The 25,765-nt window shown below is 61.5% G+C and overlaps 1 protein-coding gene across 1 annotated transcript in view; it reads right to left on the bottom strand.

Moving 5' to 3' along the window:
- Positions 1-794: 794 nt before the first annotated feature.
- The window catches only part of GAK (cyclin G associated kinase), a 50,394-nt gene continuing 25,423 nt past the window's right edge, over positions 795-25,765 (bottom strand). The window contains exons 11-28 of the mRNA XM_055435203.2: positions 25,590-25,713; positions 18,745-18,794; positions 18,123-18,271; positions 17,675-17,797; positions 16,747-16,880; positions 13,720-13,914; positions 13,222-13,339; positions 12,829-12,908; positions 9,467-9,660; positions 8,887-9,030; positions 8,406-8,798; positions 7,843-8,016; positions 7,241-7,351; positions 6,091-6,207; positions 2,745-2,966; positions 2,184-2,332; positions 1,399-1,575; positions 795-1,295 (exon numbers count right to left, since the gene is read on the bottom strand). Coding sequence (XP_055291178.2) covers positions 1,194-1,295; positions 1,399-1,575; positions 2,184-2,332; positions 2,745-2,966; positions 6,091-6,207; positions 7,241-7,351; positions 7,843-8,016; positions 8,406-8,798; positions 8,887-9,030; positions 9,467-9,660; positions 12,829-12,908; positions 13,222-13,339; positions 13,720-13,914; positions 16,747-16,880; positions 17,675-17,797; positions 18,123-18,271; positions 18,745-18,794; positions 25,590-25,713 — 2,756 coding nt within the window. The 3' untranslated portion in view covers positions 795-1,193. The remainder of the gene's footprint in view (positions 1,296-1,398; positions 1,576-2,183; positions 2,333-2,744; positions 2,967-6,090; positions 6,208-7,240; positions 7,352-7,842; positions 8,017-8,405; positions 8,799-8,886; positions 9,031-9,466; positions 9,661-12,828; positions 12,909-13,221; positions 13,340-13,719; positions 13,915-16,746; positions 16,881-17,674; positions 17,798-18,122; positions 18,272-18,744; positions 18,795-25,589; positions 25,714-25,765) is intronic.

Below are 25,765 nucleotides of genomic sequence, written 5' to 3'. Positions count from 1 at the left end.
GCCTCAGCCTGCGGAGGGCCAGGTTTATGCCTCCTACCCATCTGCGGCTGCACCAACCAGGTGGTGGTGAGGCACCCACCTGAGAGGGGACGGAACAGTGGCTGGGCCCTCGGCCTCCTCTGCTACCCTCTGCTCAGACCCGTGGCCCAGGATGGGGGGCCCAGGGGCAGAGGCTGGAAGGTCCGGGGCCCCAGGAGGGGAAGCGAGAGCCCCCTCCTCCTCTGGGCCTCCAGGAGCCACAGGCTCGCCCTCTGCTGGACCCAGGAGGTCCCGGAGGCTTCGGGTCAGAGTCCAGCTGCCCAGACTCCCAGATGAAGCCTGATCAGAGGGCAGGTGCCCAGAGCGCAGCACGGGCTGGGTTCTGAGGGGTGGCGCCCTCCTCCATCCCCCTGACATCACAGCTGCCTCAATGACTCACGTGTTGGGTACAGTACCGGTGGAGTGCGCAGAGCCAGCCTGCAGCGCTCCAGGCGGCAGCTCTGGCAGGGCCGGGCCATGGGTGCCAGACGGCCAGGAGGGGACGAGCCCAGGGGTGCGGACACTCACAGGAGGCTGGACTGTTACCTCCGACCAAAACCTCAAGGTGTACAGCCGCTGCCCACCGTCCTGATCTGCTGACCCTAGGCCCACACGGCCCAGCCTTCCTGCCACGACTGACTGCCCAGCCTGGGGCTCGTGGGGGCCTGGCTTGGAGCGGACGAGGAGCCCGGTGCCGGGGGGCAGGGTCCCTGCGCTGCACCTCCACGGACGGCAGCAGACGGGTGGGGAGGTGGAGAGGCAGCCAGAAACGAGGGTCATCAGAAAATAGTTTAATTCTGTACAGTGGTCACCAGGCTGATTACTGGGGAAGACACGAACGCTCACAGACAAACTCCGCGGGACAGCAGCGCAGCGCCATCCACCTCATGGACGCGCCACCGGACAGAACAGATCACAGCCGTGACACACGTGGGGGGAGCACGGAGTGTCACGGTTCCTTTGGGGCCAAGGGAGGAAAGGAGAGAACGGGGAGGCTTTGGAATGCTTTCTCTTCTCCTGCCGGGAGCAGCATCGGCTCCGACCCGCTGAGTCCACGGGCACGACGCGACGACCAGGTGCAGCCACGCCCACCCATGCTGCAGGAGCCCCGGCCACTCTTGAGGGCCGCTCACAGCTGCCGGCTCCAGAGCCAGACACGCAGCCATGCCTGCAGGTCAGAAGAGCGGCCGGGAGCCCTGGCTCTCGAACTCGGCCCAGGCATCGTTGAGCTCCATGAAGATCATCCGGGCGTACTGCTCATAGGGCTGCCCCCGGGCCTGCGGGGCGGACAGCGCTGTGAGGGAGGCCTTTCCCTGCACCCACCCACCGCAACCCAGTATCCACGCCCGCCTTGTCCGGGGGCCCCGTGCCTGTGCCCACCTTGTCAGGGTGGACCACCAGCACGGCACGGCGGTACTGCTTCTTCACTTGCGCGGGCGTCACCAGGTCGGCCATGCCCACCGGCGTCCAGCGGCTCTCACCGTCCCACAGCGCCGTGTGCAGCGTGGACAGCAGGGCGCGGATGTTCCTCTCCTTGCCCTCTGTCCACTCCAGAAGCTGCGGGAGATGAGGTGCCGCTGAGGTGCCGCTGGGCCCTGGCCTGCGCCAGCCCCGCAGCTGGGGTGAGCCCCACGGGGCCAGGCTCTGACCCTGAGATGTGTGGCCCCATTTCTGCACTGACTCCCCAGCACGGCCAACACATCCCCGGGTCTGGACGAATGGGACGTGAACGAGACTGGCGTATGGAACCAGGGACCCCATCCTCGGCGGGACGTCCACCGACGACCTGCCATCGCAGCCTCCACCTGGGGCTCCACCCTGCGCCCGGCAGGAACGAGGCTCAACTCCAGGGGGCCCCTCAGAGGACCCCATGGCTCTGTCCCTGACCTGTCCACCCGAGGCCAGGGTGTAAGCACACAGATGTCCGTCACCCTGGGGTCTCTGCGGGTCAGACCCTGATCAAGGTCACACCTGGCAGGTTTCAGAGGAGCGAGAAGCTTAACAAGCATGAAGCCTCTCGTCCCAGCCACGTGGGGATAGCTGACCTTTCACCCCAAAGCTTTCAGGAGAGTAGTGGACACAGACGGAAGCCCCCCCCGCATCGCGCTGCACAAAGGCCCTCGCGTCTGGGCCGGCAGCCACTGGCTGCGCCCACCCCCCCGCACCTTCAGCTTCAGCGGATCCGAGTCCCGGGCCTGGTCCTGCCTTCTCATCTCAGCGATGGTCCGCGGCCCCTTCCTGTCGGCCCGTGAGGAAAAGCCCTGCTTGGACAACAGGTCTTCAAAGTCGTTCTCCGACACCCTCGGCTTTGGACCTGCAGGCGAGCAGAGGATCAGGAGTGCCCAGACAGGCCACCCGCCCCCCCGGCGCTGGGCAGGGGCTCAAGGACCCCTCGGACGGAGGCACGGTGAGGAGACGGGCAGTGGCTGACGGAGCTGCCTGAGATGCGAGCTCGCCGGGGCAGGTGGCGTCGTGGCAGGTGTCAGGACACCCCGAGGTGAGCACTGCAGTCAGGTCTGGCCCGGCCGCCAGAGAAGGCTCCTGGACAGCACGGCCTGGCTGTCTGAAGTGCCTGCCAGGGGCACAAGTCTGAAACCAGGAACTTCCGTCCCAAGGGGCTCCCGCCAGTGGAGTCTCTTTAAACACCCTTCCCCAGGACTGAACTGAGCTGGACAAGACAAGACGTCGCTTTGCTGTACCCACTTCATGGGGCCAGGGGTACTCACCGAAGCTGGGGGTGCGGACCCCCCGCTCCTCCCGGCTGCCGATCACACTGAAGCTGGAGGTGTAGTTAGGCCTTGACTGTACACTGGTTTTGGGGGGCAGCTTGGCCTGGGGGGACCACGGGGTGCCCTGGGCTGGGGGCCGACTCGTCTGCCAGGAGCCGCTGGCCTTAGAGGGGGCTGCTTTGGGACCGAAGCCCCCAGGAACAGGTGCAGCAGGCGAGCCTGGGGAGACAGTTCCCGCGGGAGCGTCAGCGACAGCCCACCCGGGTTTCCCTGCAGGTGCTCAGCCCTCAGGGACCATGCCCCAGGACGGCGGCTGTGACGGGCCATGTCAAGCTGGCACCCGGCAGGCTCCCCTCCCCACACGTTCACACACAGGACCCAGTCCAGGAAGCTCAAGACCAGTGCCCAGGGCCCCCAGCCCCTGGCCGGCACACGTGTGCAGGCTGCGCGTCACGCCTATGGTCCCTGGCCACTGCACGTGTGCACAAATTCACGCAAGCAGCAGGGTCACGACGGCCCTGTTTTCTGCCCTGTGACCATCATCTCAAGAATGTTCTAGAAGTGGAATCACAAGACAGGAGGCCTTTGTGATGGGCTCTTCTCACTCAGGGCACGCCCAGCTGCCCCTTGTCACCAACAGCCTGGCGGGTGGATGCGCCGTGAAGGATTCCGGCAGGTTCCATCTGAGGCCACTGCGCCTCTACGAATGGCTTTGCACTGCTGTCTTCCAGCTCCTCCACCCTGCCCTGGGACCTGTGTGTCTATCCTGCCCACACCACGCAGGGCTAATTCCAGCAGCTAGAGTCTGCCAGGGCCTGGTGGGCTGAACGGACCACTTCCCCCAACTCTCCGATAAATTCTACAGTGAGTCCGTCTGAATTCCAGTGGGGACTAAGCTGACCCCCTGACCACTGCCGGACAGCCTCCCCCTCACCGGTCTCCGGGTGGTGAGCGAGTCTCCCTGCGGCCTTCCCCGACCTCTTTCCTCGTCTGTTTCGTGACTTCACGAGTGCTGTGCCTGCTTGGTAAGAGCTGCGAGTTTCCTTCTTCCTTCTTTGTGGCAACTATAGACGGTGCTACTCTAACTTGTGGGTTCCCTGTGGGTGCTGCCAGCGAACAGAACAGCCCTGGTGTGTGTCTGTCGCTCCCACGTCCTGGGACCTGAAGTGCTTTCCCAGGCAGACAGCACGCTGTCTGCACATGGCCACACTGCCTGTCCCTTCTGCCCCTGTCCTGCCTGCATGCACTGCCGGGGTCAGCCCTGGAGAGCGTGCGGTCTTCTGAAACCGAGCGTGAGGCAGGCAGCAGGACCCTGAAGACGCGCCGGCTCAAGTCTACAGACTGCGAGAGAGCTCCCTACAGTGGGGATTTTTTTCCATGGACACCTTTTCTGCACCGTGGGTATGATCACATGGGTCCCCTCCGGAGCCAGTTAACGTGGACCTTGCTCGTGGGTTTGTGGTGTTGAGCCGGCTGTGCCTTCTGGGACAAGCCCTGTCTGGCTGTGGTGAGCTCTTGCGTTGGTCTCTGTTTATCTATGAGCAATGCTGCCTTGGGGTCTCTGGTGTTCTTCTGCATTGTCTCCGTCTGGTTTTGGTATCAAAGTGATACCAGCCTCATAAAATCAACTGCAAAATATTCCCTCTTCCTACTTCCTGGAAAGACTGCAGAACTGATGTGAGTTCCTTAAACATTTGGTAAAATTCTCCAGTGAACCCAGCTGGGCCTAGAGATTTCCTCCATGGGCGGTTTCTAACTGAGCTCACTTTTGTCACGGTTACAGACCCTCTCCAACCACCTGCCTCCCCGGCACGGCCCCTCATGGCAGGCCTAGGGGTGGGGCTGAGGCCGTTTGAGTCTGTCTTCCTCTGGTGCCTCCAGGCTCTGTGGACAACTCGTCCTAACCTCTCTGTTTAACCCATCTTAGGAGAGACCTGTCAGCTTTAACGATCTCAGAGAACTGACGTTTGGATCCACCCATCTCCTCTAGTTTTCTTTTCTTTCTCCCTGATTTGGGCTTTTCATCATCCCTCCTTCCATCTGCTTTGAGCTCGCTTTCCTTCACAAGCTGAGAGCTCACAATGCCAGTGCGCCACCTCCTCTTTTCCAAACTCAACGACACACATTCCCCCTCCTGGCACTGCTCCAGCTGCATACCTCACGTTTAGCTGTGCTGTGTTTCCATTTTCAGTCTGTCTGACAGAGTTTTATTTCCCCTAAGACTTCCCACTTTTCACTTTCCTGCATTGGAGAAAGAAATGGCAACCCACTCCAGTGTTCTTGCCTGGAGAATCCCAGGGACGGTGGAGCCTGGTGGGTTGCCGTCTATGGGGTCGCACAGAGTCGGACACGATTGAAGCGACTTAGCAGCAGCAGCAGCAGCAAGACTTGCCACATAACCGGCGTTACTCAGAAGTGTGTCATTCAATTCTGAGAAGCCTGGTTTCCCGTTTGGTCTGTCAGTCAGGAAGTGACGCGCTCCGTGTGGTTTCAGTTCTTTCTAACTTTCTGAGGACGTTTATGGCCCAGCACGTGGCCTTTCTTGGTGGCTGCTTGGGTGCCAGAGGACCTGTGTCCTGCTGCTTGGCAGTGTCCCGTGGAAGCCCCGCCGCTTTGCTGGCCTTCTGTCTGACGGCTCTATCTGTGCTGACACAGGGATTCTGAGGTCTTCAGCTTGGGTTTGTTTCTCCTTTCAGCTCCATAAGCTTCACGCAGGACTGTTTTCTGAGGGGGTGTGATGGACGTCTGGGGTCACAGTGCTGGGCTGAAGGCGGGGCTCCACCCTGAGAATGGGTGCCCCGGATCCTGAGAAGTCCTTTCCACCACAGGCAGCGCCCAAGAGGCTCTGGGTGGCTCTGCCTCAAAGAGACCAGGACAGAGGCAAAAAGTCCAGGGCACACCCACAGTTCCAGGAATGCGTTCCGGGAGACAATGAAACCTCATGGAATTCCAGAAAGCGGCTGGGGATGTTACTTTCACCTAAAATTCCACATGCCTCCCAACTGCCAAGGGATGAGACACGCTCATGGCCTCCAAAGATCCAACGTGCTTACAAGTCTTCTCAGAAAGGACAGTGACCAGGGGTGAATTCTGCACCCCGGCACCACCCCCAAGCGGGGCAGGCAGGTTCCACCATCCTGGGCTGAGGCAGCCCCCAGCTGGCCCCCGCACCCCATGGAGCCAGCAGAGGGGCTAAGGCCCGTGTTATCCTGGCAACAAGCTCCTAAGAGGAGGCAGAGGGGCATCTCCTGCTGTTGCTGGGCCCTGGGGGACCAGGTGAGGCTGCACTTCAGGGGGTTGCCAGAGAGGCCTGGTGCTCCCCACCAGGTGGCTGTCAGGTTACCTTGGAGGCCGGAACTGAGGTCACCGAGGTCTGCAAATGGGTCTTGGCTCTGAGACTTGGTTGGGTTGGCCGGAAGGCCAGAAGGGGCCGGCTGGTCTCCAGGAGAGAAGAAGGGGCCTGGAAAAGGGCAGGGGCGTCAGAACCCGCACACTGGAGTGGCACGGCCTCCACCCCAACTCATGTGCTGAAGGCCTCACTGGGTGTAGTCACCTCGCATGGGACAAGGCCAGGCGCAGCGGAGCCGCCCCCGAGGCTCCATGGGGGTGCTCCCCTGACAGCCCGTGCAGACTGTCGGGGCCCGCCCCCTTGCCCCTTGGAGCCCATCCAGAGCATGAGTGAGCTTTCCCATGCTCTCCGTAACTCTACGGACTGTCCTGTCCCAACTCCTGGGTCACTGAGGAGTCACTGTGAGGTCATTACAAGTGACGGCAGCTCAGAAAGTGCTCTCACCAACCAAACGGAAAAGGGTGAATCTCTGACGCAGAGAAATAAAGAACGTGGAGCAGTTCTCAAAAGAAGCAGACACAAGCAGACCCATACAAAACAATAATCAGCCTCACTCATGATGAAAAAAGCAAACTGAGAGAACTGACAGCCTGTCAGGCCGCCAGACTCCCGTCTGTGAAGGGCTTCCCAGGTGACGCAGTGATAAAGAGCCTGCCAGGACGGGAGCCCAGAGATGCCCAGGCTGACCCCTGGGTCGGGACAATCTCCTGGAGGGTACAGTAATCACTGCAAGATTCTTGCCTGGTGAACCCCACGGACAGCGAAGCCTTGGAGGCTGCAGTCCACGGGGTCACAGACAGACATGACTGAAGCGACTTAGCATGCACACACATTGGTGAAGTCACGGTCCGCAAATGGACAGAACTGAGAGGGCACGAGTCACGGGCCTCACATACACCGCTGCCTCCAGAGCAAAATTCAGTACAGGCGTCTCCTAGAGGACGCACCTGACAAGTGAGAGGCCAGTCACCCTCCTGGCCCCAGGAGAGCAGACCAGGACAGCCTGTAGCCTCCCCAGGGCCCTGCAGGAGGCGCTAAGGAACAGTCGGGTGAAAACTTCAGAACCAGCCACAGGTTTGGCAGGGAGGGGCTAGGCCCTGCTCCTGACCCCCCTCCTGGGGGAGGGCACAGTCTCCCTACTAACCGTCTGCAGCCAGCGCGGGGGCTGGCGCCTCGGCCCAGGCGTCCCAGGTTCCCAGCAGGTCAGGGTGGCTGGCAGAGGCCGTCATCTTGCTGGGCTCGGCAGGCAGGTCCCCTGGAAGGACAGCGGTACTCTCTGAGGGTCCACAGCGGGGCAAACACACAGCCTCACACAGGCTCTCGGGGCCCCTGGGGACAGGCTGGCCAAACAGTCTGTGGGGCACCCCCATTCCCTGCTTGGGCGGCCGGGCAGGGGGCCCCCAGGCTCTCCTGGGCACCGAGGCCCCTGCAGGCTGTGTTCACACCCTCTGGGCCTCCCTCCGACTGGTTCCCTTGGGCTGAGTACACAGCGGACAGGGTCAGCAAGTAGAGACGCTTAGGGTGGTGCTGAGATCAGTGTCTGGTTCTTCACCTGAGAGGTTCTCCAGGGGCCTCCTCCCACTGCACCCAGCCACACACCGACACCCCCAAACCTGCCTCCCGCCCCCCTGAACCCAGCAGGGTGCACGGCGCGGACACTGGCTGTGCCCCCATCCCGGGGGACGGAGGACCTGCAGCTGTGCCCGCCTGCCCGCCCCGCACCCCAGGAGCAGAGGCCGCCCTCACCCAGATGCAGGAAGTCGGCGCCGCAGGCCGGGGGTGGAGCGCTGTGGGTGGAGGGGAAGGGCGCAGGCTGGGCGGCTGGGGCATCCACGTTGAGAAATTCCCCGAAGAGGTCGGGCTGCGAGCTGGGGGGGGCGTCCGTGTCGGGTGGCAGCAGGAGCGGGCCAAATGGGTCAGCTGTGGCAACACCAAGCAGGCAGGAGTGAGCACGGGCACGGCGACGCACCCTCAGCCCAGGCAGGCATGAGCGCGGGCACCACCGTGCAGTCAGCCCAGGTGGATATGAGTGTGGGCACTGCCACGAACCCTCAGCCCAGGCAGGTGTGAGCGCGGGCACCACCACGCACCCTCAGCCCAGGCAGGCGTGAGCGCGGGCACCACCGTGCAGTCAGCCCAGGTGGATGTGAGTGTGGGCACCACCATGCACACTCAGCCCAGGAGCCCACCCCAGGATGACCCTCCCCGGGCACCTGGGCCCCAAGTGTAGGGGTTAGCGCTGAGCAGTGCCTGCCTCGTGATGGCCAAAGGTGCCTGAACGGCAGAGCACTCCCGGCAGCAGCACCTACCGGCCGGGGCGGTGGTCTGGCTGTGAGGCGCGGGGGCCAGGCTGCTGAAGAGCAGGGCCGTGTCCCCATCAAGCAGGTCCCCCGCAGCGCCCTCCGGAGCGGGGCCCGGGGCCCCGAGCAGGCAGCTGAGCAGGTCTGCATTGCTGGGGGGGCCACCAGGGGCCTGGGGGGCGGGCACGGGCCCCACCTCTGCGTGCAGCCCCAGGAGGTCCACGCTGTCCTCCTGTGGCGCGGCAGGGTCGGGTGCGTCATCATCGCCTGTGTCCCCGCTCTCCACAGAGGGCGTCGGGGCTTCCTCGTCGGACGGCTCGCTCACACGGCCATCCTCGACCGCGGCAGAGGGACCCTCCTCAGCCAGGTGACCCTCCGGGCCTGTGGCGGAGTCCCGGTCCTCTGCAAAGAAGACGGCAGGATGGCTGTGGCTCAGCACGAGGGGGCGATAGAGGGGAGCCCCATGGGGCAGCCAGGCCCACTGACCCACCCTGCCAGTCCAGCGTGTGCAGGAAGTGGTCGGCATCCACGCTGCTGTGCGGCGAATCCGACTCAGGGGGCTCGGCATCCGCGGGCCCGGCCTCAGCATCATACTGTGCGGTGGACCCAGGCTGCCTGGGGAGCTCTGGCTTCCCTGCAGGAAGAGGGGGTGTCAGGCCTCTCACTCAGGGCTCCGGGACCAGGCCCAGGGCTGGGACAAGCCTGCACGTCCAGAACCGACAGGACAACCAACACGGGCCCATCCGTGAATGGATACCAATGCTGCCGGAGGCTGCCCCGGGTCACACGTGTGCACAGGTGTGACCCATGCACACACAAGTGTGCTCACAGAGATGCATGTGCTTTTCAGGGATACTTAGCGACACCTCACATAAAAAAACGGAGAAAAAGCCAGCCAAGAACACATGCAACTTGTGCTGTGGCCAAGGGAGCCCCAGGGTCACCACCAGCGCGCTTCCGGTGCTCACTCAGAAGCACTCTGGAAAGAGGCGCCTTGACCCCGTGGACGGGGGGGTCACCAGGATGACCTCTGCGGGGGCCCCACGTGTGCGCACAACGCAGGATCTCACCAAACTTGGACAGGACGTCCTGCTGCTCCTCCCGGCTGGAAAAGAGGATCTTGGGGTTCAGCCCTCGCATGCCCGCACCCTCCCAGGGTGGGGCCTCACGGCTGGGCCTGTCTCTGGGCTCCACCTCCACCTCCAGGTTCACTTGGAACAGGTCGGGGTACTTCTCCTGGATGTCGCAAGCATCCAGGTCATACCTGCAGTTGGAGGCCAGACGCAGGTTAGGAAGGACCACGGACACTTTGGGGGTCGCCCCAACGTCCACCAGGATGCAAGCGCGGGGCAGGGCCGTATTCTTGGAGGGCACCCCGCCCGCGCCTCATGCTCTGCACATGCAAGCCACCACCGAGCAAAGGGCCAGAGGGGCCCGCGGGGTCTGCGAGCAGCAACACCCGACCACGCCCTCGGAGCGGGAGCCCAGCTCCCAGCACCTCTCAGGTCCCAGGCTTCAAATCTGATCAGGCTCTCATATCGTAAAATGCAGGTTCAAATAAAAAAAAACACCATCCATCCTGGCAAAACCCCTGTGAACAGACACCCACAAACCAAGACCTCTGGGAGCTGCTGCAGAGGAAATGACCTATCCCCGCAGGGTGGAAGTAGCTTGGCCACAGCGGCCAGCTCAGCAGGCAGCCCAAGGTCTGCAGCCCTCGCCTGCAGGGAATTTTAGTCTGCTGCTCCTCCCCCGAGGTCACCTGAGAACGGCACTGATACAGCCTGGCTCCTCAGCTGGGTGGCAGGGGCCCACGGCTGACTCTTTGCTGGCCTCTGCGCGCGTTACTCACTGCTTGTGTAACGACAAGGTGGCAGGATGAGGAGCTGACAGGAGCGACGGGTCCCCAAGGGTCTGAGCTGTCGCGACCCCACAACACGGGCTGAGCACGCACGCGTGACCCCAGCGTGACGTCCACCGGTCAGCCCTTCCCATTCCTCACGGCCATGGCCCCCTCTGCACAATGAGGGAACCAGGGGCCTCTGCGGGCTGAGGCCAGGCCCACATGGGTGCAGGCGTAGCGGTTGCCTGGCAGTGGGGCTCTCCTTCGGGTCCCGGCGTGGCACCCCCAGAAGACGACGCAGGGACAGTCAGCCGTCGGGAAGAGAAGGCACGGGGACCACAGCGGGGAAGCCCAACAGCGACACGGTGAAGGGCCTGGGAGGGGCCCGTTCCCAAGGTGGGGACTCACCCACAGAGCCACTACAGCTCAGCTCCAGGGCGGCAGGGCCCCAGCGCCCACTGCTGGCAGCATGCTGGCGGCCACCCACCCCACCTCCCTGCCCAGGCCAGCCCAGAGGCAGCCCCCAGGCCAGGGTCTTCGAAGCCGGTGAGGACACAATGAGGTCTGTGACCAGAGGTGCAGCCCCCAGCGCCCTCAAGGGCCGGGGTCTCAAAGGGCCCAGGCCCCACCCACTGGGCAGGGAACAAACACACTGGCTTTCACCCCAGACTGCCTACCCCCTGCTTGCTCACAACTGCTCCCTGCCCCTGTCACAGGAGGCCCCCCGAGGAACCTGAGTCCTTCTGAAAAGTGTCCTCTTTCAACTGCCTGTCAGGCACCCCACTTGCCTTTCTCCGCATTAACCAATAAGTCCACTTCCAGAGACCTGACCCGCAGTGAAGCACAGTTCCTCCGTCCACGCAGAGTAAACCCAGTCTCTCTCCAGACACAAGCAGGACCACACCCCCAGGGGTGGCCACTTCTCGGGCTGTGGGGATCCCACGGGAGGCCTGAGCAGACACCAGGGGTCACAGACGTGACACCATGTCTCACTCACCATCCAACCACCAACAGCACTGGGGCCTCTTCCCAATCTGGAGCCACTGAGCCTAAGGCTCTGGGGGCAGGGCTAACAGTGCCTCGCTGTGCACGTGAAAGTCGCTGAGACTCAGCGGTTCTCAGCGTGAGGAGCTCTCATCGCAAGGAGCTCTTATCATGAGGAGTTCTCCTCACAAGAAGACTCTAACTCTGCGTGGCTCCCAGCGCATTGCTTGTCGCCTTCACAGCCCTAAACTGCTTCCCGGGCAACGAGGGACACGGCGGCCTGCCCAGGAGCTCACAGGCCGTGTGGACACCATCCCTGAGGTGTCAGGGGCCTCCTGCCCACCTTTAGTGGGGGCTCTCTCTCTCTTCAACCCCCATTTCCTTGTGTGTCCTGGACACGGCCCCGCAGGCCCACGCATGACACGTGTGCTGCAAACGCTTCGTCGCCTGAAAACACCTCTGACTGGCCGTGACACTTGAAGGATGATTCCCCCAGACACGGAATTCCCAGTTGGTGATGCTCTTCTCCCTTAAGTGCCCCAACTCAGCTCCACCACACGGGTGCACAGCAGCTGCTGGTCTCCTTACTTTGAAGGCCACCCTGGGGGCACTGGAAAGGTCATCTTCGGTTTTCGGCAATTTGACATCCCTTCCAAGAGCTGTTTGCTGTTTCCTATTTTTTACTTGGCTGTACTGGACCTTCAGTTGCAGCACATGGGCTTTAGTTCCCTGACCAGGGATCGAACACAGGCCCCCTGCATTAGGAGCTTTGAGTCTTAACCACTGGACCACCAGGGAAGTCCCAGTTTCCAGTTTTTGACTCTATGGTTTGATATCTTTCAGGTCAGTTTCAGAAAATTTCTGGCCAGTGGTCTTTCCAACACTGTCTCCACCACATCCTCTTCTGCTCGGGCTCCAAAAAAAGGCTGCTGGCCTTTCCCCAGCACTCAACATCCCCACCTCCACCACGGTCCCACACCTACGCTGCCGCCACATGTGCTGCTGAACTCTCGGCTCCAGCCATGACGCTCTACAGCCCCCGAGTCACACCGGCCTCCTGTTTGCCTGCTCCAGACCTGCAGTGAAACCCCTGTATTTCCCCGCACACACAACCCAGGCAATAAATGCCACTCCCCAGCTTAGACGCGCAACGCGCGCAAGTCTTCTTCTCAGGCATCTTCATCACCTGGCTTCTGAAGAAACACATCTCAGGAAGCAAGGCCTATGGAAGCCCGAAGGCACCCTCCCTGAAGGAGAAAATACCTGAGACCTAAAGATGTGACGTTCCTCGTCTCTGTTTCGTTGTTGCATAAAGCAGACTGAGAGGAGCCAACAAGAAAATACACTAACAGACAGGAACGTGCCTCAAGGCTCTTAAAGGGGCAACAACACGCGGAAACACGTGAGGCACCTCCGGCCCACACCGCTGATGCTGGGGGTCCCCTCAAGCCATCACCATGAGCAGCCCCCGTGTGGCACCTCCTGCAGGAGCCCTCCTGGGCCCCTGCCAGTTTCCACCAGGCAGCATTCGTCTGCACCCCACCCACAGCGGGGGTGTCTGTGTGCCCCAGCCCTCCCATCCCCCATGGCACGGCACCAACATACTTGGCAAACCTCACAGTGGCTGCGTTCCGAGGCACGAACCCTGTGTGAAACTGGATCTGAAACATCTTCATGGATGCCATCTGCGGGAGGGAGCACAGGCACGGCTGCCCTCAGGCTGGGTGGGGCACTGCCAGGCTTCTCCCAGGCCCCAGGGTCTGCGAGCCCCGGGCAGGGCTCCAGGTGGGGGCACACAGAGACATCAGGGTGGTCCCTGCTGACAGCAGCTCCTGGGCCCGCAGGGAGCTCCAGGCCACAGCCCAGCAGGCCCTCTGGCTGCGCAGAGCACAGGTGCAGACTGCCGACCGGCTCTGCCACACAGGCGGGACTGGGGCCCTCACTGCACACAAAGAGCCAAGTTTGCCCGTGAGCCCAGGGCCGCTGGCACCCCCTTACCTTGGCCTGCAGCCTTCCTCCCAGGGTGGACCTCGCATGATAGATGATGATCAGCACGTCCCCCTGGACCGTTATGCCCAGGGGAATGACCGCTTTGCCATCCTCAATTTTAAAGTCTCTGGAGAACAGAACCGAGACAAGCAGTTCCCTTACGTAAATGAGAAGCACACATGCTGACGAAGACCGAAGCGTGTTTCCTCTGCCTCGTGATCTTTCTACCAAGTTGTGTCAGGGGTTCAGTGGGTGGATGCTCCACGAAACAACGTCCGAGGAGCCACTCAGCACAGAGACCTAGAGAAACCCCAAGGCCTCCACCAGCCTGGCCTCCAGCCCACCCCACCCAGGCCCACCTCCCCCAGCCCCACCGCCCCGAGGCCCACCCCACCCAAGCCTGCCACCCCCAGGCCCACCACCCGGCTGCAGGCCCAGAGAACAGGCGCCTCCCACAGCTCCAGGAGCACGAGGCTGCGCAGACAGAGGGCCTGCGCCCGAGCCCACCTCATCTTGTCATATTCCTGGGACGTGGTGGTCACACGCTCGTCCCCCACGTAGACTTCACAGAAGGGCCTGCAGCCGCTCCTCTGCTTGCTGAAGAGCGGCACAGGCGTCATGACCACGGCCTTCACCAGGATGGGCTTGCTGTGGGGCGTGACGGGCTCCTCTGCCACCATGTCACACATGTACTCGATGTACCTGGAGGGCAGGGGGCGAGCGGGGTCACATGTGCTCCACACTCGCCACAGGGCTCACCCACGCGCCCCACATGCAGCCCACACGCTATGCCACATGCAGGTTCCCTGTCTCTGGAGCCTGTCAGAACATCAGCCTTTTCTCAATCTCATGTAAGCATTTCACGGGAAATTCCCCTCAAAGCAACGTTCTAGTGTCATCTCATGAATCTGATGTGACTTTCACTCAGTTTAAAATGTCTTTACATTTCCCTTGAGACTTCCTCTCTGATTTACTCAGAAGCAGGTTTTTTCCCTTGGAAACATCTTGGGTTTCCAAAGCAGTCTTGCTGTTCTGGTTTCTGGATTAGCTCCTCAATGGCCTGGGAACGCATCTCACCATTTCTATTGTTCCCAACCTGCTGCAGTTCCAGGGCCCAGACTGGGCCTTTCCGAGGGCTCCGAGTGCGCGTTTCTATCATGGGACATGCTGTGGCTCTGATCTGACCCACTGACTTGCTCGGCTGGCCACTGAGACCGTCCGCGTCCTGCTCCATGGATCTGGAACCCGCTCCTGCGACTCCTTTCGTGTTTCAACGGTTCCATGGCTCCGCCCCCTCTGAGGCACTGCCCTCCCTGTGGCCCGGCCCCGGTGTGGCTCTGCCCCGTGTGGCCCCTCCCCTCCCTGTGGCTCCACCCTTTCTGCGAGGCTCCGCCCCTTCTGCGTGGCACTGCCCCTCCCTGAGGCCCCGCCCCCTGAGCGGCCCCGCCATCTCTGGCCCTGGTCTAACCTGTCTCCCGGGGACAAGCAGGGGCCACGACTGAATATGAACCCACAACTGTCACACTCCATGTTACCAGAGCAGTCTCGCCACTCGCGACAGCTGTGGTAGGACCGCCGTGTGCCAGGAGACCTGGGCACTTCCAACCAACAGCAACAAGCCAGGACCCGCCCCCCACGTCCGCAGCCTGAGTGAGCGGGGAAGCCGACTGAGGACCCGCGGCGCGGGCTGCCTCAGGGCGCGGCTGGGGGGCGGGCAGCCTGGGCAGAGAGGGCGGGCGGGCCACTCGACCGGGGCTTCCGGCCTCTGCGCGCGGCCCGCACACGCCCCTGCCCACCTGGTGAGGGCCGGGCGCAGGCCTGCAGGCACCGCACAGCGGCTTCCCCAAGACCGCCCACCCCCAGCCCCTGCTCCCGGCACGAGCTCCGGGGTCGGCAGGTCCCAGGCCTCGCCTCGTGGCCTCAGCGTCTCTCTCGGCACCCGCACTGGCCGTGTGGAGCGCGCCCGTGGTGGCTCCCGGCGGCCCAGGCGCGCCTTCCGGTTTGTCCTGAACCCTGCTGTGTCCTCCGGGTGTCCGAGGATCGAGCTCTTCCGTGAACTTGGGGAATCCTCAGGACCTCCTCCGGACTCCGGCTCCCACAGGGCCCGGGGTGGGTGGGTGTGTCAGATCGTCTGACGCGGCCCAATGGCATTTACACCGCTCCAGGGCACAGAGCTCCTGACAGACTCCCTCCCCGCTCAAGCAGGGCCTCCAGCCCCCACCTCGTCAGAGTCTCCAACACACGGACCAGTAACCCCACACTTCCCGGCACACTTCCGAGTCTCATGTGAAGGCCGCCTCATCTGACCGTCCCCGGGGTGACCTCATGCCCCATGAGTGGCAGTCTCCCTCGCCGACCTGTCCTTGGGGTGCAGAACCCCCCCCACCCCGCATCTCCTGTGGGCCCCGTCCCTCGTCCCTCCTGGGCTGGCAGTCAGCCGAAGGCTCCATGACGGCTTCTCCGACAGACATGGAGAATCTGTGTGCTCAGGGCGGACGCTGCTCGTGAGTGGCTGAGGGTGGGGGGTAGGGCGGACACTCTACACACTTGCACATCTCCAGGGCAGCAGCCTGGGGTCTCCTAGGGCACCCAGGGCCAGGCACACTCACACCAGCAGCAACACTGCTGGCTCTGACCACACCCTAAGCGGGGCCCTCACTGCAGGCACAGCTCGGAGCCCTGGGTGTGACTGCGTTACTAGAGACTGACATGCCGAAAGGGTCAGAAGCCTGCTTGGCAGCCCAGCTCTTACTCTCCTACCCCTTCTGCCCAGTGGATGGGCCCCTACCCCCCACCCCCTGGAGCCACACAGAAGACGTGAGGCTGTGGCCAACCCTCTCAGGGGGGTGAGGGACACGGTGCTGCCCCGGGCAGTAAGCCAATAGGCTGGGCCGACAACCAGGAGAGGGGCAAGCTCCCCACCCCACCGTCCAAGCCACGCAGCCACCCCGAGTGAGGGCGATACCCACAGTGCCGCCTCACCAGCCTGGACGCTCCCCAGTCTCCCCCCAGGGTCAGGGCCCTGGCCCTCCCCGCTCCAAGGCCCTCCCCACAGAGGGGGGAAGCTTCCCTAGGGACCTAATGACTCCTCAGGCACAGCACCAGGCTCCCTCTTGCTGTGAGGTGGATGGAAGCGAGGCAAGCTGGCCTGGGTGCAGGCAGTGGCCCCAGAAAAGCAGCGGGTGGGCAGGGGCCAGCTGCAACCCCAGGAAACCATCTCGTGTAAGTGGTCAGCAAAGACAGCCTGGAAACCCACATGTCTCACAGACCCTGATGCGGGGGACACGGCACAGAGGGGGTGCTGCTCTCGTGTGCGGCCAGAGAGCCCCCAGATGCCACTCCACCTGTGAGATGGAGCCAGCAGGCCATGTGCCCCTGCCCACTGAAAAAGAGGCCACAGCACTGGGAAAGCAGGGGCCAGGAACAGACAGAGGCACTGCTCAAGGGCCCTGGTGGGGCAGGGAGTGAAGCCGCCCAATTGCACCCGCAGGCCTGCGCCCATGCTGCACCCACACCTGAGGGCAGACACCGTACCTCTTGTGGGACGGCCAGATGCCCGGGGGGCAGCGCTTCATGCTGAACATGTACACGGCGGCCTCCGCGGTGCTGAAGAGCCGGCAGAAGCACAAGAAGGAGCACACGGCCACGGCCGACGCTGCCCTCCCGTCCTAGGACAGAGCACAGGGCGTGGGCGGGCGGTGCTCACTCCCCCGGGCCGGTCATGGCCTCTGCCTGGGGCTGGGGCTCCTCAGGGGGTGCTGAGGAAATCCCACCTGAGGCGGGGACGCAGGGCTCCACAGCAGAAGGCCTGAGGCGGCAGACCACACGCTGCTCACCCTCACGGTCCCCATCCGACCTCTGCGCCCGGCCACCCACGGGCACCCTCATGACCCCTATCATCACTGCTGCCTGACATCACCAACACCAGGACGGCAGTGCTGACCCCCATGGGCAGGTGCCGGCAGGTACCCCACTGGACAAGATGTCCACAAACCCTCAGCCCCAGAAGGGGGTCAGACACAGGGTGCCAGGAGGCAGACTGGCCTCCACACATGGGTGTTGCCCGAGGGGACCACCGTCTCCACCACAGAGGCAGCAAGACCACCGTGAGGATGGTTTCTGCCAGAAGCCCTGCTGCCAGGGGACCCAGGTGTGGACATAGCAGGTGCAGGGCCTCTGCCCCCACCCTCCCCGACAGCTGCTGTTTCCTCCACGGTCTGCCACCCTGGGACGACAGGACCCACCCTGGGGCACCAGGCCCGGGCCATGGCCACAGGCCCGAACAGAGCCACTGCCAGGAGCGGTGGGCAGCTGGCGCTCGGTATCGCCCGAGGTGGGGCAGCTCAGTGAGGAGCCCTGGGAGCGCCTGCCCAGACGGTCATTCGTCCCACCCCCAGTGCCACCACCTGGGAGCCTGGAGGTCCCCTCTGTCCTGAGTGCCCAGGGAGGCTGGCCCGCTCACCATGCAGTGCACCACGCAGACATTGCCAGGGTCGCGGCGCAGCCAGGCGTGCATGTTCCTGCAGAGGCTGTACAGGCTGCGGAGGCTCGGGGCCCGTCGGGCCACCCAGCCACAGTCGGAGACCTGCAGGGAGGGTGGTTCACCAGTGGGGTGCAGACATGGGCCTCCCCACACCACCCAACGCTGCGTGCCCCAGGCACGGAGCAGACTCGGGAGCCGGGCTCCAATGGACGCGGCCAAAGCTGCAGAGACCGCTGCGGCCGCGCTCAGCCTCTACACTGTAACAGGCATCCACAAGCTGGGTGACAGCGGAGGAACGCGTGGTCTCGTGTTCCCTCTGGAGGTACCACGGGCTCAGTGACTCTCAGAGATCCTTGAGAAACCGACACCCGCCCCCAAGGCGGTGTCCAGTGTGGACCCTAAGCATTGGCACGAGCCCGCTGCTCACCCGGTTGTGGAACTTGGAGGGCCGGTAGGTCCGTGGGGACAGGTTGTAGACGGCATAGCGGCCTGGGTGCTTCGAGTCCAGGAACAGCCGCACATCCTCAATGTTGTTCTTGATGGCCGACTCCACGCCCTCCGCCGGGAACGACATGACTGAAAGACAGGAGCCCCTGCAGCCTCTCCAGCCATGGGCCAGACGGTCAGCCATATGAGGCCCCACTGCTCGCGGCTGCTGGCCCGTCAGTGCGGTGGTCCTGAGAAGGGGGGATCAGAGGCCCCTAGACCCTGCCCTGCCACTCGCCAGATCCCCAGGGATCCCCAGTCGGTGCCCCCAAGACCCTCCTGAGACTCAGCCTCTATATAGCCCGAAGCACCACAGGGTCTCCAAGCGTCTGGACTTAATATGTGTGGCCTCGCATCACTTCCCTCAGGACCTCAGCCTTCCAGAACATTCCAGACTGGGGAGGGGGGGTTGACCGGGGTCCTGGGTTGACACAGGACTGCCGGCCGCAAGGCCTGGAGGCACACTGGATGCAGGGACAGACTCCCGAGGCCGGCACCCGGCGCACGTCACCAGATAGGAAGGAACCAGAAGACATCCTCACGGCTAAAGCTGACAAACGTACCTGCGATTCTGGACGTGATGTAAGAAATATCCAGATCTCCCTTCGCATAGCTGGGATTGAGAACAAAGGGAACTTGGTTATTACAGGAAATTTCTACGATTAACTCATGAGAGCCGAAACTGAAGCGAGTCCTTGAGAGGTTGCAGGGTTCAGGCTGCAGCCTGCCAGTGTGCACACATGTGCCTGGCTGGCTGCACACACGCATATGTGTGCACGTGTGGAGTGACATCCACCTACGAGGCAAAGGAGAAATTATAAACTGCCGGGGAAGGCAGGGCCCAACGGGAAGGACCTTTAAATCTCACTACTAAAGGTGGGCACTGAGAGAGGGTTTGGGAGAGAGACAACAGAAATGAACACAGTTTCTGGCTCAGTACATCATGTCTGGCTAAACAATTCCACGGCACCAAGTGCCAAGACAGTCTAAAGAGACAGAGCAAGCATCAGAACCAGACATGGCAGGGATGCTGGAGTTATCAGACTGGGACTCAAACAGCTGGGGTTGGGGCTTCTCTGGCGGCTCACTGGTGAAGAATGTGCCTGCCGACGCAGGCGACGAGGGTTCGATCCCTGGTCTGGGAAGATCCCACGTGCCGCAGAGGAATGAAGACCGTGCATCCCGAGCCTCTGCTCCGAAAGTGGGGACGGTCACTGCTGAGCCCACACAGCCTGCAGCCTGCGCTCGGAGCAGCAGAAGCCCCCCGAGGAGAAGCCTGCGCGCCGCGGCAGAGGAAGCCCACGCAGTGAGCAGACCAGCAGCCGTGAGACGCAGGGACGACCGGGGCTGACGTGCTGAGGGCACGGAGAAATCAAAAACACAAAATCCTGAAGGCAGCTCAGGGCAGGGGATACTTTACCTATGGGGGCTACGGTAAGAATTACACCTGGCTTCGCCCCAGAAACCATGCAGGCAAGGAGTGAAGCCAGATATTTACAGATTTTCTGTAAATATTTTCTGGAGAAAAACCAGCAGCCAGGACTCTGTACCCTGAGACACCGTCCTCGAGATCTGAGGAGACATGAACAACAGGGACGCGGGGACAGGAGGGTGGCGGCAGGGTTTCCGTGGAGTCAGGAAGCACACCGTCCCCTGGAAGGAATAGCATGCTATCTGAAAGCGGACCTGGGTCAGCCGGTGACTGCACACGCCAGGGCAACCACTGAAGTCAGCAACGGAAGGGCGAATAAGTGGTGAGCTGAGCAAGGGGAGAAAACAGGATCACAGAAGAGCCTCAATCAGAACCACAAAAACAGGAAAAGAATGGAAGACAAACAGAAAATCTAAGAACAAGAAAGCAACAAGGACTAGAAGACAGACAGCTGTTCAGTTCTCAGTTGTGTCTGACTCCTTGCGACCCCATGGACGGCAGCACTCCAGGCCTCCCTGGCCATCGCCAACTCCCGGAGCCTGCTCAAACTCATGTCCATCGCATCGGTGATGCCATCCAACCATCTCATCCTCTGTCGTCCCCTTCTCCTCCTGCCCTCAATCTTTCCCAGCATCAGGGTCTTTTCCAAGGAGTCAGCTCTTCGCATCAGGAGGCCAAAGTATTGGAGCTTCAGCATCAGTCCTTCCAATGAATATTCAGGACTGATCTCCTTTAGGATGGACTGGTTTGATCTCCTTGCAGTCCAAGGGACTCTCAAGAGTCTTCTCCAACACCACAGTTCAAAAGCATCAATTCTTTGGCACTCAGCCTTCTTTACGGTCCAACTCTCACATCCATACATATGACTACTGGAAAAATCACAGCTTTGACTAGATGGACCTTTATCAGCAAAGTAACGTCTCTGCTTTTTAATCCGCTGTTTGAAGCCAGCGTTTCACTCTCCTCTTTACTCTCATCAGCAGGCTCTCCAGCTCCTCTCTGCTTTCTGCCATGAGGGTGCTGTCATCTGCATATCTGAGGTTATTGATTTTTCTTCTGATAATCTTGATTCCAGCTTGTGCTTCATCCCTACTAACCCAACCCCAGGTGCTGTGGAGACATGGAGGGCTTGGCTCCAGTCCCCTGCAGTGAGCTGGGACCCAGCAAAGCGAGCCACGTGGACAACCTGGTTCCCAGCACGTCTTAGTTACGTTCATACTCTTCATTACTACTCTGGGGTCTGCTAACGTGCAGCGTGGTATGCCCAAAAGACAGTGCCATCCCTTCAATTAAAAATACTTTATTGCTAAAAAACGCTGTTGTCCCAAGCCCTTCAGCAGGTCTCAGAGTAACACTGAAGGCCACTCACTGATCACAGATACAACACCACACACAACAATGACCAAACATCTGAAGCGTTTCAAGAACTACCAAATGGGACGTGGAGCCACAAAGTGAGCAGATGCTGTTGGGAAAAGGTGCTCACAGACTCGCGGACAAGGGGCTGGCACAGACCTGTCTGTGTGAAGCGCAGGGAAGCGAGGCTGTCCTGTGTGCCAGTAAGCACTTTACACACCAGTGACCGACATACACCAACCAACAGATTGTCAGAGTGGGTCACAACAGACAACCCAACTACGCTGTCTAGAGTAACACCAAGCTGAGCATCTTCCTGTGTGTATTCATACTGCATTCTGCTGTTTAGTCACTAAGTTGTGTCCACCTCTCTGCGACCCCATGGACTGTAGCCCGCCAGGCTCCTCTGTCCATGGGATTCTCCAAGCAAGAATACTGGAGTGGGTTGCCATGCCCTCCTCCAGGGGCTCTTCCTGACCCAGGGACCGAACCCGCATCTCGTCTGTCTCCTGCCTGGGCAGGTGGGTTCTTTACCACTAGTGCCACCTGGGAAGACATTAACCTTCACATGCTAACTCGCTCAGTCATGACCAACTCTGACCCATGGACTGCAGCCCGCCAGGCTCCTCTGTCTGTGGGATTCTCCAGGCAAGAATACTGGAGTGGGTAGCCATTTCCCTTCTCCAGGGGATCAATCAAACCCAGGTCTCCCGCAGTTGCAGGTGGGTTATTTACCGACTGGGCCTCCCTGGAAGCCCGTTACAACCCTATGGATACTAGTCACGATTCACAGTTTGAGCGTATTTACTCCCAATCCACTGCCACGTTCTCTTGTTAAAGAATTGTGCTTTTTCAACGAACAGAGAATTTTTAAGTTGGTTAAATTTACTAACCACTTCTCCAAGGCTTATATGCTTTTGGTCACATTTAAGATATCTTTCTTACTCTGGTGTTATAAAAACATCCCTCCGTATTTTATCAGCTTTTCCTAAGAAATGGCTTTTCATGATCAGATCTGTTAACAGATCAGACCTACTGTATCTTGCTATTATTAGATAAGATCCAATTTTTTTTTTCAACACATACCCACGGTCTCATCAACATACACTCATTAATCTGTTATTTTCTTTAGACTCACAGCTCGTGTTTTATAACACCCCTCCCTAAGTACGTGTCATGGGTGAGTCTAAACACATCTAACAACAGACGCTTGAAAAAAACTGACATAAAATAAGACTTGTCTCTGTTCTTATTTTTAAAAACACTGCTGGCAATTTTGGGTAACTTACATGTGAACTTTGGGATCAAAATCTGTGGCAACAATGTCAGGATTTTCATATTTAAAGCAAAGAATTTGTAGATGAACTGAGCAGCGACGTGACCTCTAAAATGTTAACTCCCCCATACAAAGACGCTGGCTTCCCCACCATAGTCTCCTGCTTCGGTTTTCCTCCCTGGTGGGGGTTGGGGGGCTCCCTCCACAGGTCCAGCCCAGCGGGGCGGTCACTCTCGCTGCCGCCCATCCCCGACCCCTGCCTGCACCGTCCAGCCACCAGGAGAGACAGCCCCTGAGACCAGCTGTCCCGAAACAGACCGTGAGGGGGGACACGCCACACCCTCAGAGACCGCACAGCAACGTGGCAGGCCTACTCCTGGTCGCACATGCAGCGGAGCCGAGCGGGGCAGCTGGCTCCCTCGGGTGGGGAGAGGGTGCCTGCCTCCTGTGCGGGGGCTGCAGGGTTGAGCAAAGTGCCCAAAGGAAGGTCCGGGCGTGTCAGAAACCCAGACCTGCGACCACAGAGCCCTCACAGCTACATCTCCAATACACTGAAACAGTTACGATGTGTCTTTCTCTCTCCCCCTGGCTGCACCTTGTGGCTAGAGGGGTCTGGTTCCCTGACCAGGGACAGAACCCAGGCCCATAGCAGTGAGAGCACAGAGCCCCGACCAGGGGACGGCCAGGGCAGGCCCGCTCTACTGACAGCCTGGGCAGGAAAGGCCCCCGTGGCAGAAGACGGAGGGTGCAGAGGGGCTGTGGACAAACCTGTGCCCAAGCAACGCCGGCAGCAGGAGAGAAGAGGGTGCCAACTACGTTCGGTCTATATACCATGTGACACAAAGTCAGCGGGAGAGACGAACACCCGTCGTGAAACAGAGCAAAGGCTGGAGCAGCAGTCCACACAGACACACAGCCCGAGATCTGCGCCCCAGGCACAGAGACCATAGCTTCACGTAGGACGCTTACTGCTGGGGCAGCTGGCACAGCCCGGCCACTCGCCCTGCTGCCCCTCTGAGGGGCCAGGGCACCAGCACGGGGGCGGGTAGGCCAGACACATCACGCTGGGGACTCAGGGTGCCTGGTGGAGGTGGCCGTGAGGACCTGGCAAGTGGGATCCGGGACGCGTGGACGTATGGGGCCTGTGCTTAAAACCACTGAGAAACCAGCAAAAGACCACGGACGGACAGGAGCTCAGGATCAGTACTGTGAGCCAGAGGCCACAGGGCGGGTCCACACACCCCGAGAATGGGCCCCGCCTGCAGCCCGGAGCGAGCAGCCCTGACTGGACCTGGGGCCAGACCTGGAGGAAGCCCCTGGGGAGCTCAAGTATCGTGGCCACTGCCCTTGTCTGACCCACAGAGCCAAGGCTGTTCCCTGGAGACCATCGCTCGCCTGGGGGTCGAGGCCCAGCGTGCACTCCCCACACACTTGCGAGCCGGTGGCCTCAGGGGTGCCCCTCCCCCAGCCAGCGTCCTGAGCTGGGTCCCCACATCCAATCTTGGCCTGTGTGGGGAGCGGCCTCCCTGCTTTCAGGGAGGACCTGAGGTCCTGTCCACCCTGTCCTGGCCCTGCTGTGGGGAGTGCGATAACAGACCACAGTCCAGGGCCATCACTGTGCCAGGCCTCAGCATGGAGCCCCTGGGCAAGTGTGCTCACGGCAGTACCTTAAACCAGCTTCACAAGCCACGGGGCACCCCAGACAGGAGGCAGTTACCCGCCTGGCCCTGGTGCGCAGAGGGACTGCCAGCAAGGCTGGCCCCACGGGCGTGCACCTCAGCCTCGTGGGAACTTGGTTCCTCTCTGCTTAGCAAGGCCGAGCGGCTTCTCCCAAGTCTGCTGGTCCTGTTGGCCTGCTGCTCCTGCTGGGTCCACCTGAAACCCCACAACGAACCTCACTAGGAGGAAGACAAGAGGATGTGAGTGCGGCCGAGGACACCTCGGCAGCAGACGTGCAGGGAGGGCTGCAGGCGGGAGGGCAGCTGCCACATGCAAGGTCAGCCCCCGCCGGGACGCAGCAGCACAGACGGCTGACAGGGAGGCACCAAGCAGGGCCCTGCGCCCGCCCATGCCCCGCCTGGGCCTCGGGTCTTCACAGAGCCCCGGCCCGTGACGACCGCGCCATCCCTGTGGACAGGACTCTGGGGAGCCAGGTACCAGACAGACAGACGTGCCTCTGGTCTTCCTGCTGGAGATGAGGTGCAGCCTGGGCACCACAAAGGGCCACACCGCGCAGGAGCGAGCAGGCACCCTGCCCGGCCAAAGCCCACACTGGGCGGACACTGAGCTCCTCTCATCCCATAGAGTTACATCAGAGGCAAAGCACTGGGGCGCCACCGAGTCCACCAACAGAACACATACGCGTGCACACACACGCCAACTCACACATGCATGCACACTCATGCACAAGCACGTGAGCCCCTGCCTGTGTCCCAAACAGCTGTGGATGTACAATAACCACAGCACAGAGAAGAAAAGCCTGAGGCCTCCATGGCCATGTGGGGGCTGCACTACCCAGCAGCTCACAGTATAGACACACAGGTCCCCCAATGAGACGGGCACACGTTAAGATGGAACCTGACTCCCTGGGGCTCCCTGGTCAAAACCGAGACCTCTTGGAGGATAGCACAAGCAGGCTGTGTGCGTGGCTGCCATCTCCGTGGAGAGGGCCACCCTCAGGGAGACGCGGCCCGGAGCCAGTGTGTACGGTCTCCCGCACACACCCTCCAGCGCTAGGGCAGGAATGCAGTGACGCCTGAGCTCGTGTGGGGGTCCATGCCAACGCTGCGCACGCACCGAGCTCGTGTGGGGGTCCATGCCAACGCTGCGCACGCACCGAGCTCGTGTGGGGGTCCATGCCAACGCTGCGCACGCACCGAGCTCGTGTGGGGGTCCATGCCAACGCTGCGCACGCACCGAGCTCGTGTGGGGGTCCATGCCAACGCTGCGCACGCACCGAGCTCGTGTGGGGGTCCATGCCAACGCTGCGCACGCACCGAGCTCATGTGGGGGTCCATGCCAACGCTGCGCACGCACCGAGCTCGTGTGGGGGTCCATGCCAACGCTGCGCAAGCACCGAGCTCGTGTGGGGGTCCATGCCAACGCTGCGCACGCACCGAGCTCGTGTGGGGGTCCATGCCAACGCTGAGCACGCACCGAGCTCGTGTGGGGGTCCATGCCAACGCTGCGCACGCACCGAGCTCGTGTGGGGTCCATGCCAACGCTGCGCACGCACGCTCCCCGGGCCGCAAGTGCGGGTTCTGCACGTCTGGATGCAGGTCCGCACCCAAGCCTTCAAAGATCTCACTGCAGAGAACCCACGTGCCTGTGCATCCTCAACTCACTTGGCAACGGACTGGATGACTTTGGAGGAGGTGTCCTTGATGTTTGTGAAGAGGCGCTCGGTGCCCCCACGCAGAATGTCCAGGAACCCGCCATAGGGCTGCTCATACTCAGCGACCACCAGACCTGCAAGCAGAGACAGGCCTGTCCAGAACTGCGGGCGCCTGCAGCGGCCCAC

This window comes from Moschus berezovskii, chromosome 5 (genome assembly GCF_049115385.1).
Source record: "Moschus berezovskii isolate FMDL1 chromosome 5, NW_MosBer_1.0, whole genome shotgun sequence".
NCBI classification, from domain to species: Eukaryota; Metazoa; Chordata; class Mammalia; order Artiodactyla; family Moschidae; genus Moschus; species Moschus berezovskii.
The sequence above is the reverse complement of the archived record's forward strand: the minus strand, read 5'-3'. Positions and strand labels throughout refer to the sequence as shown.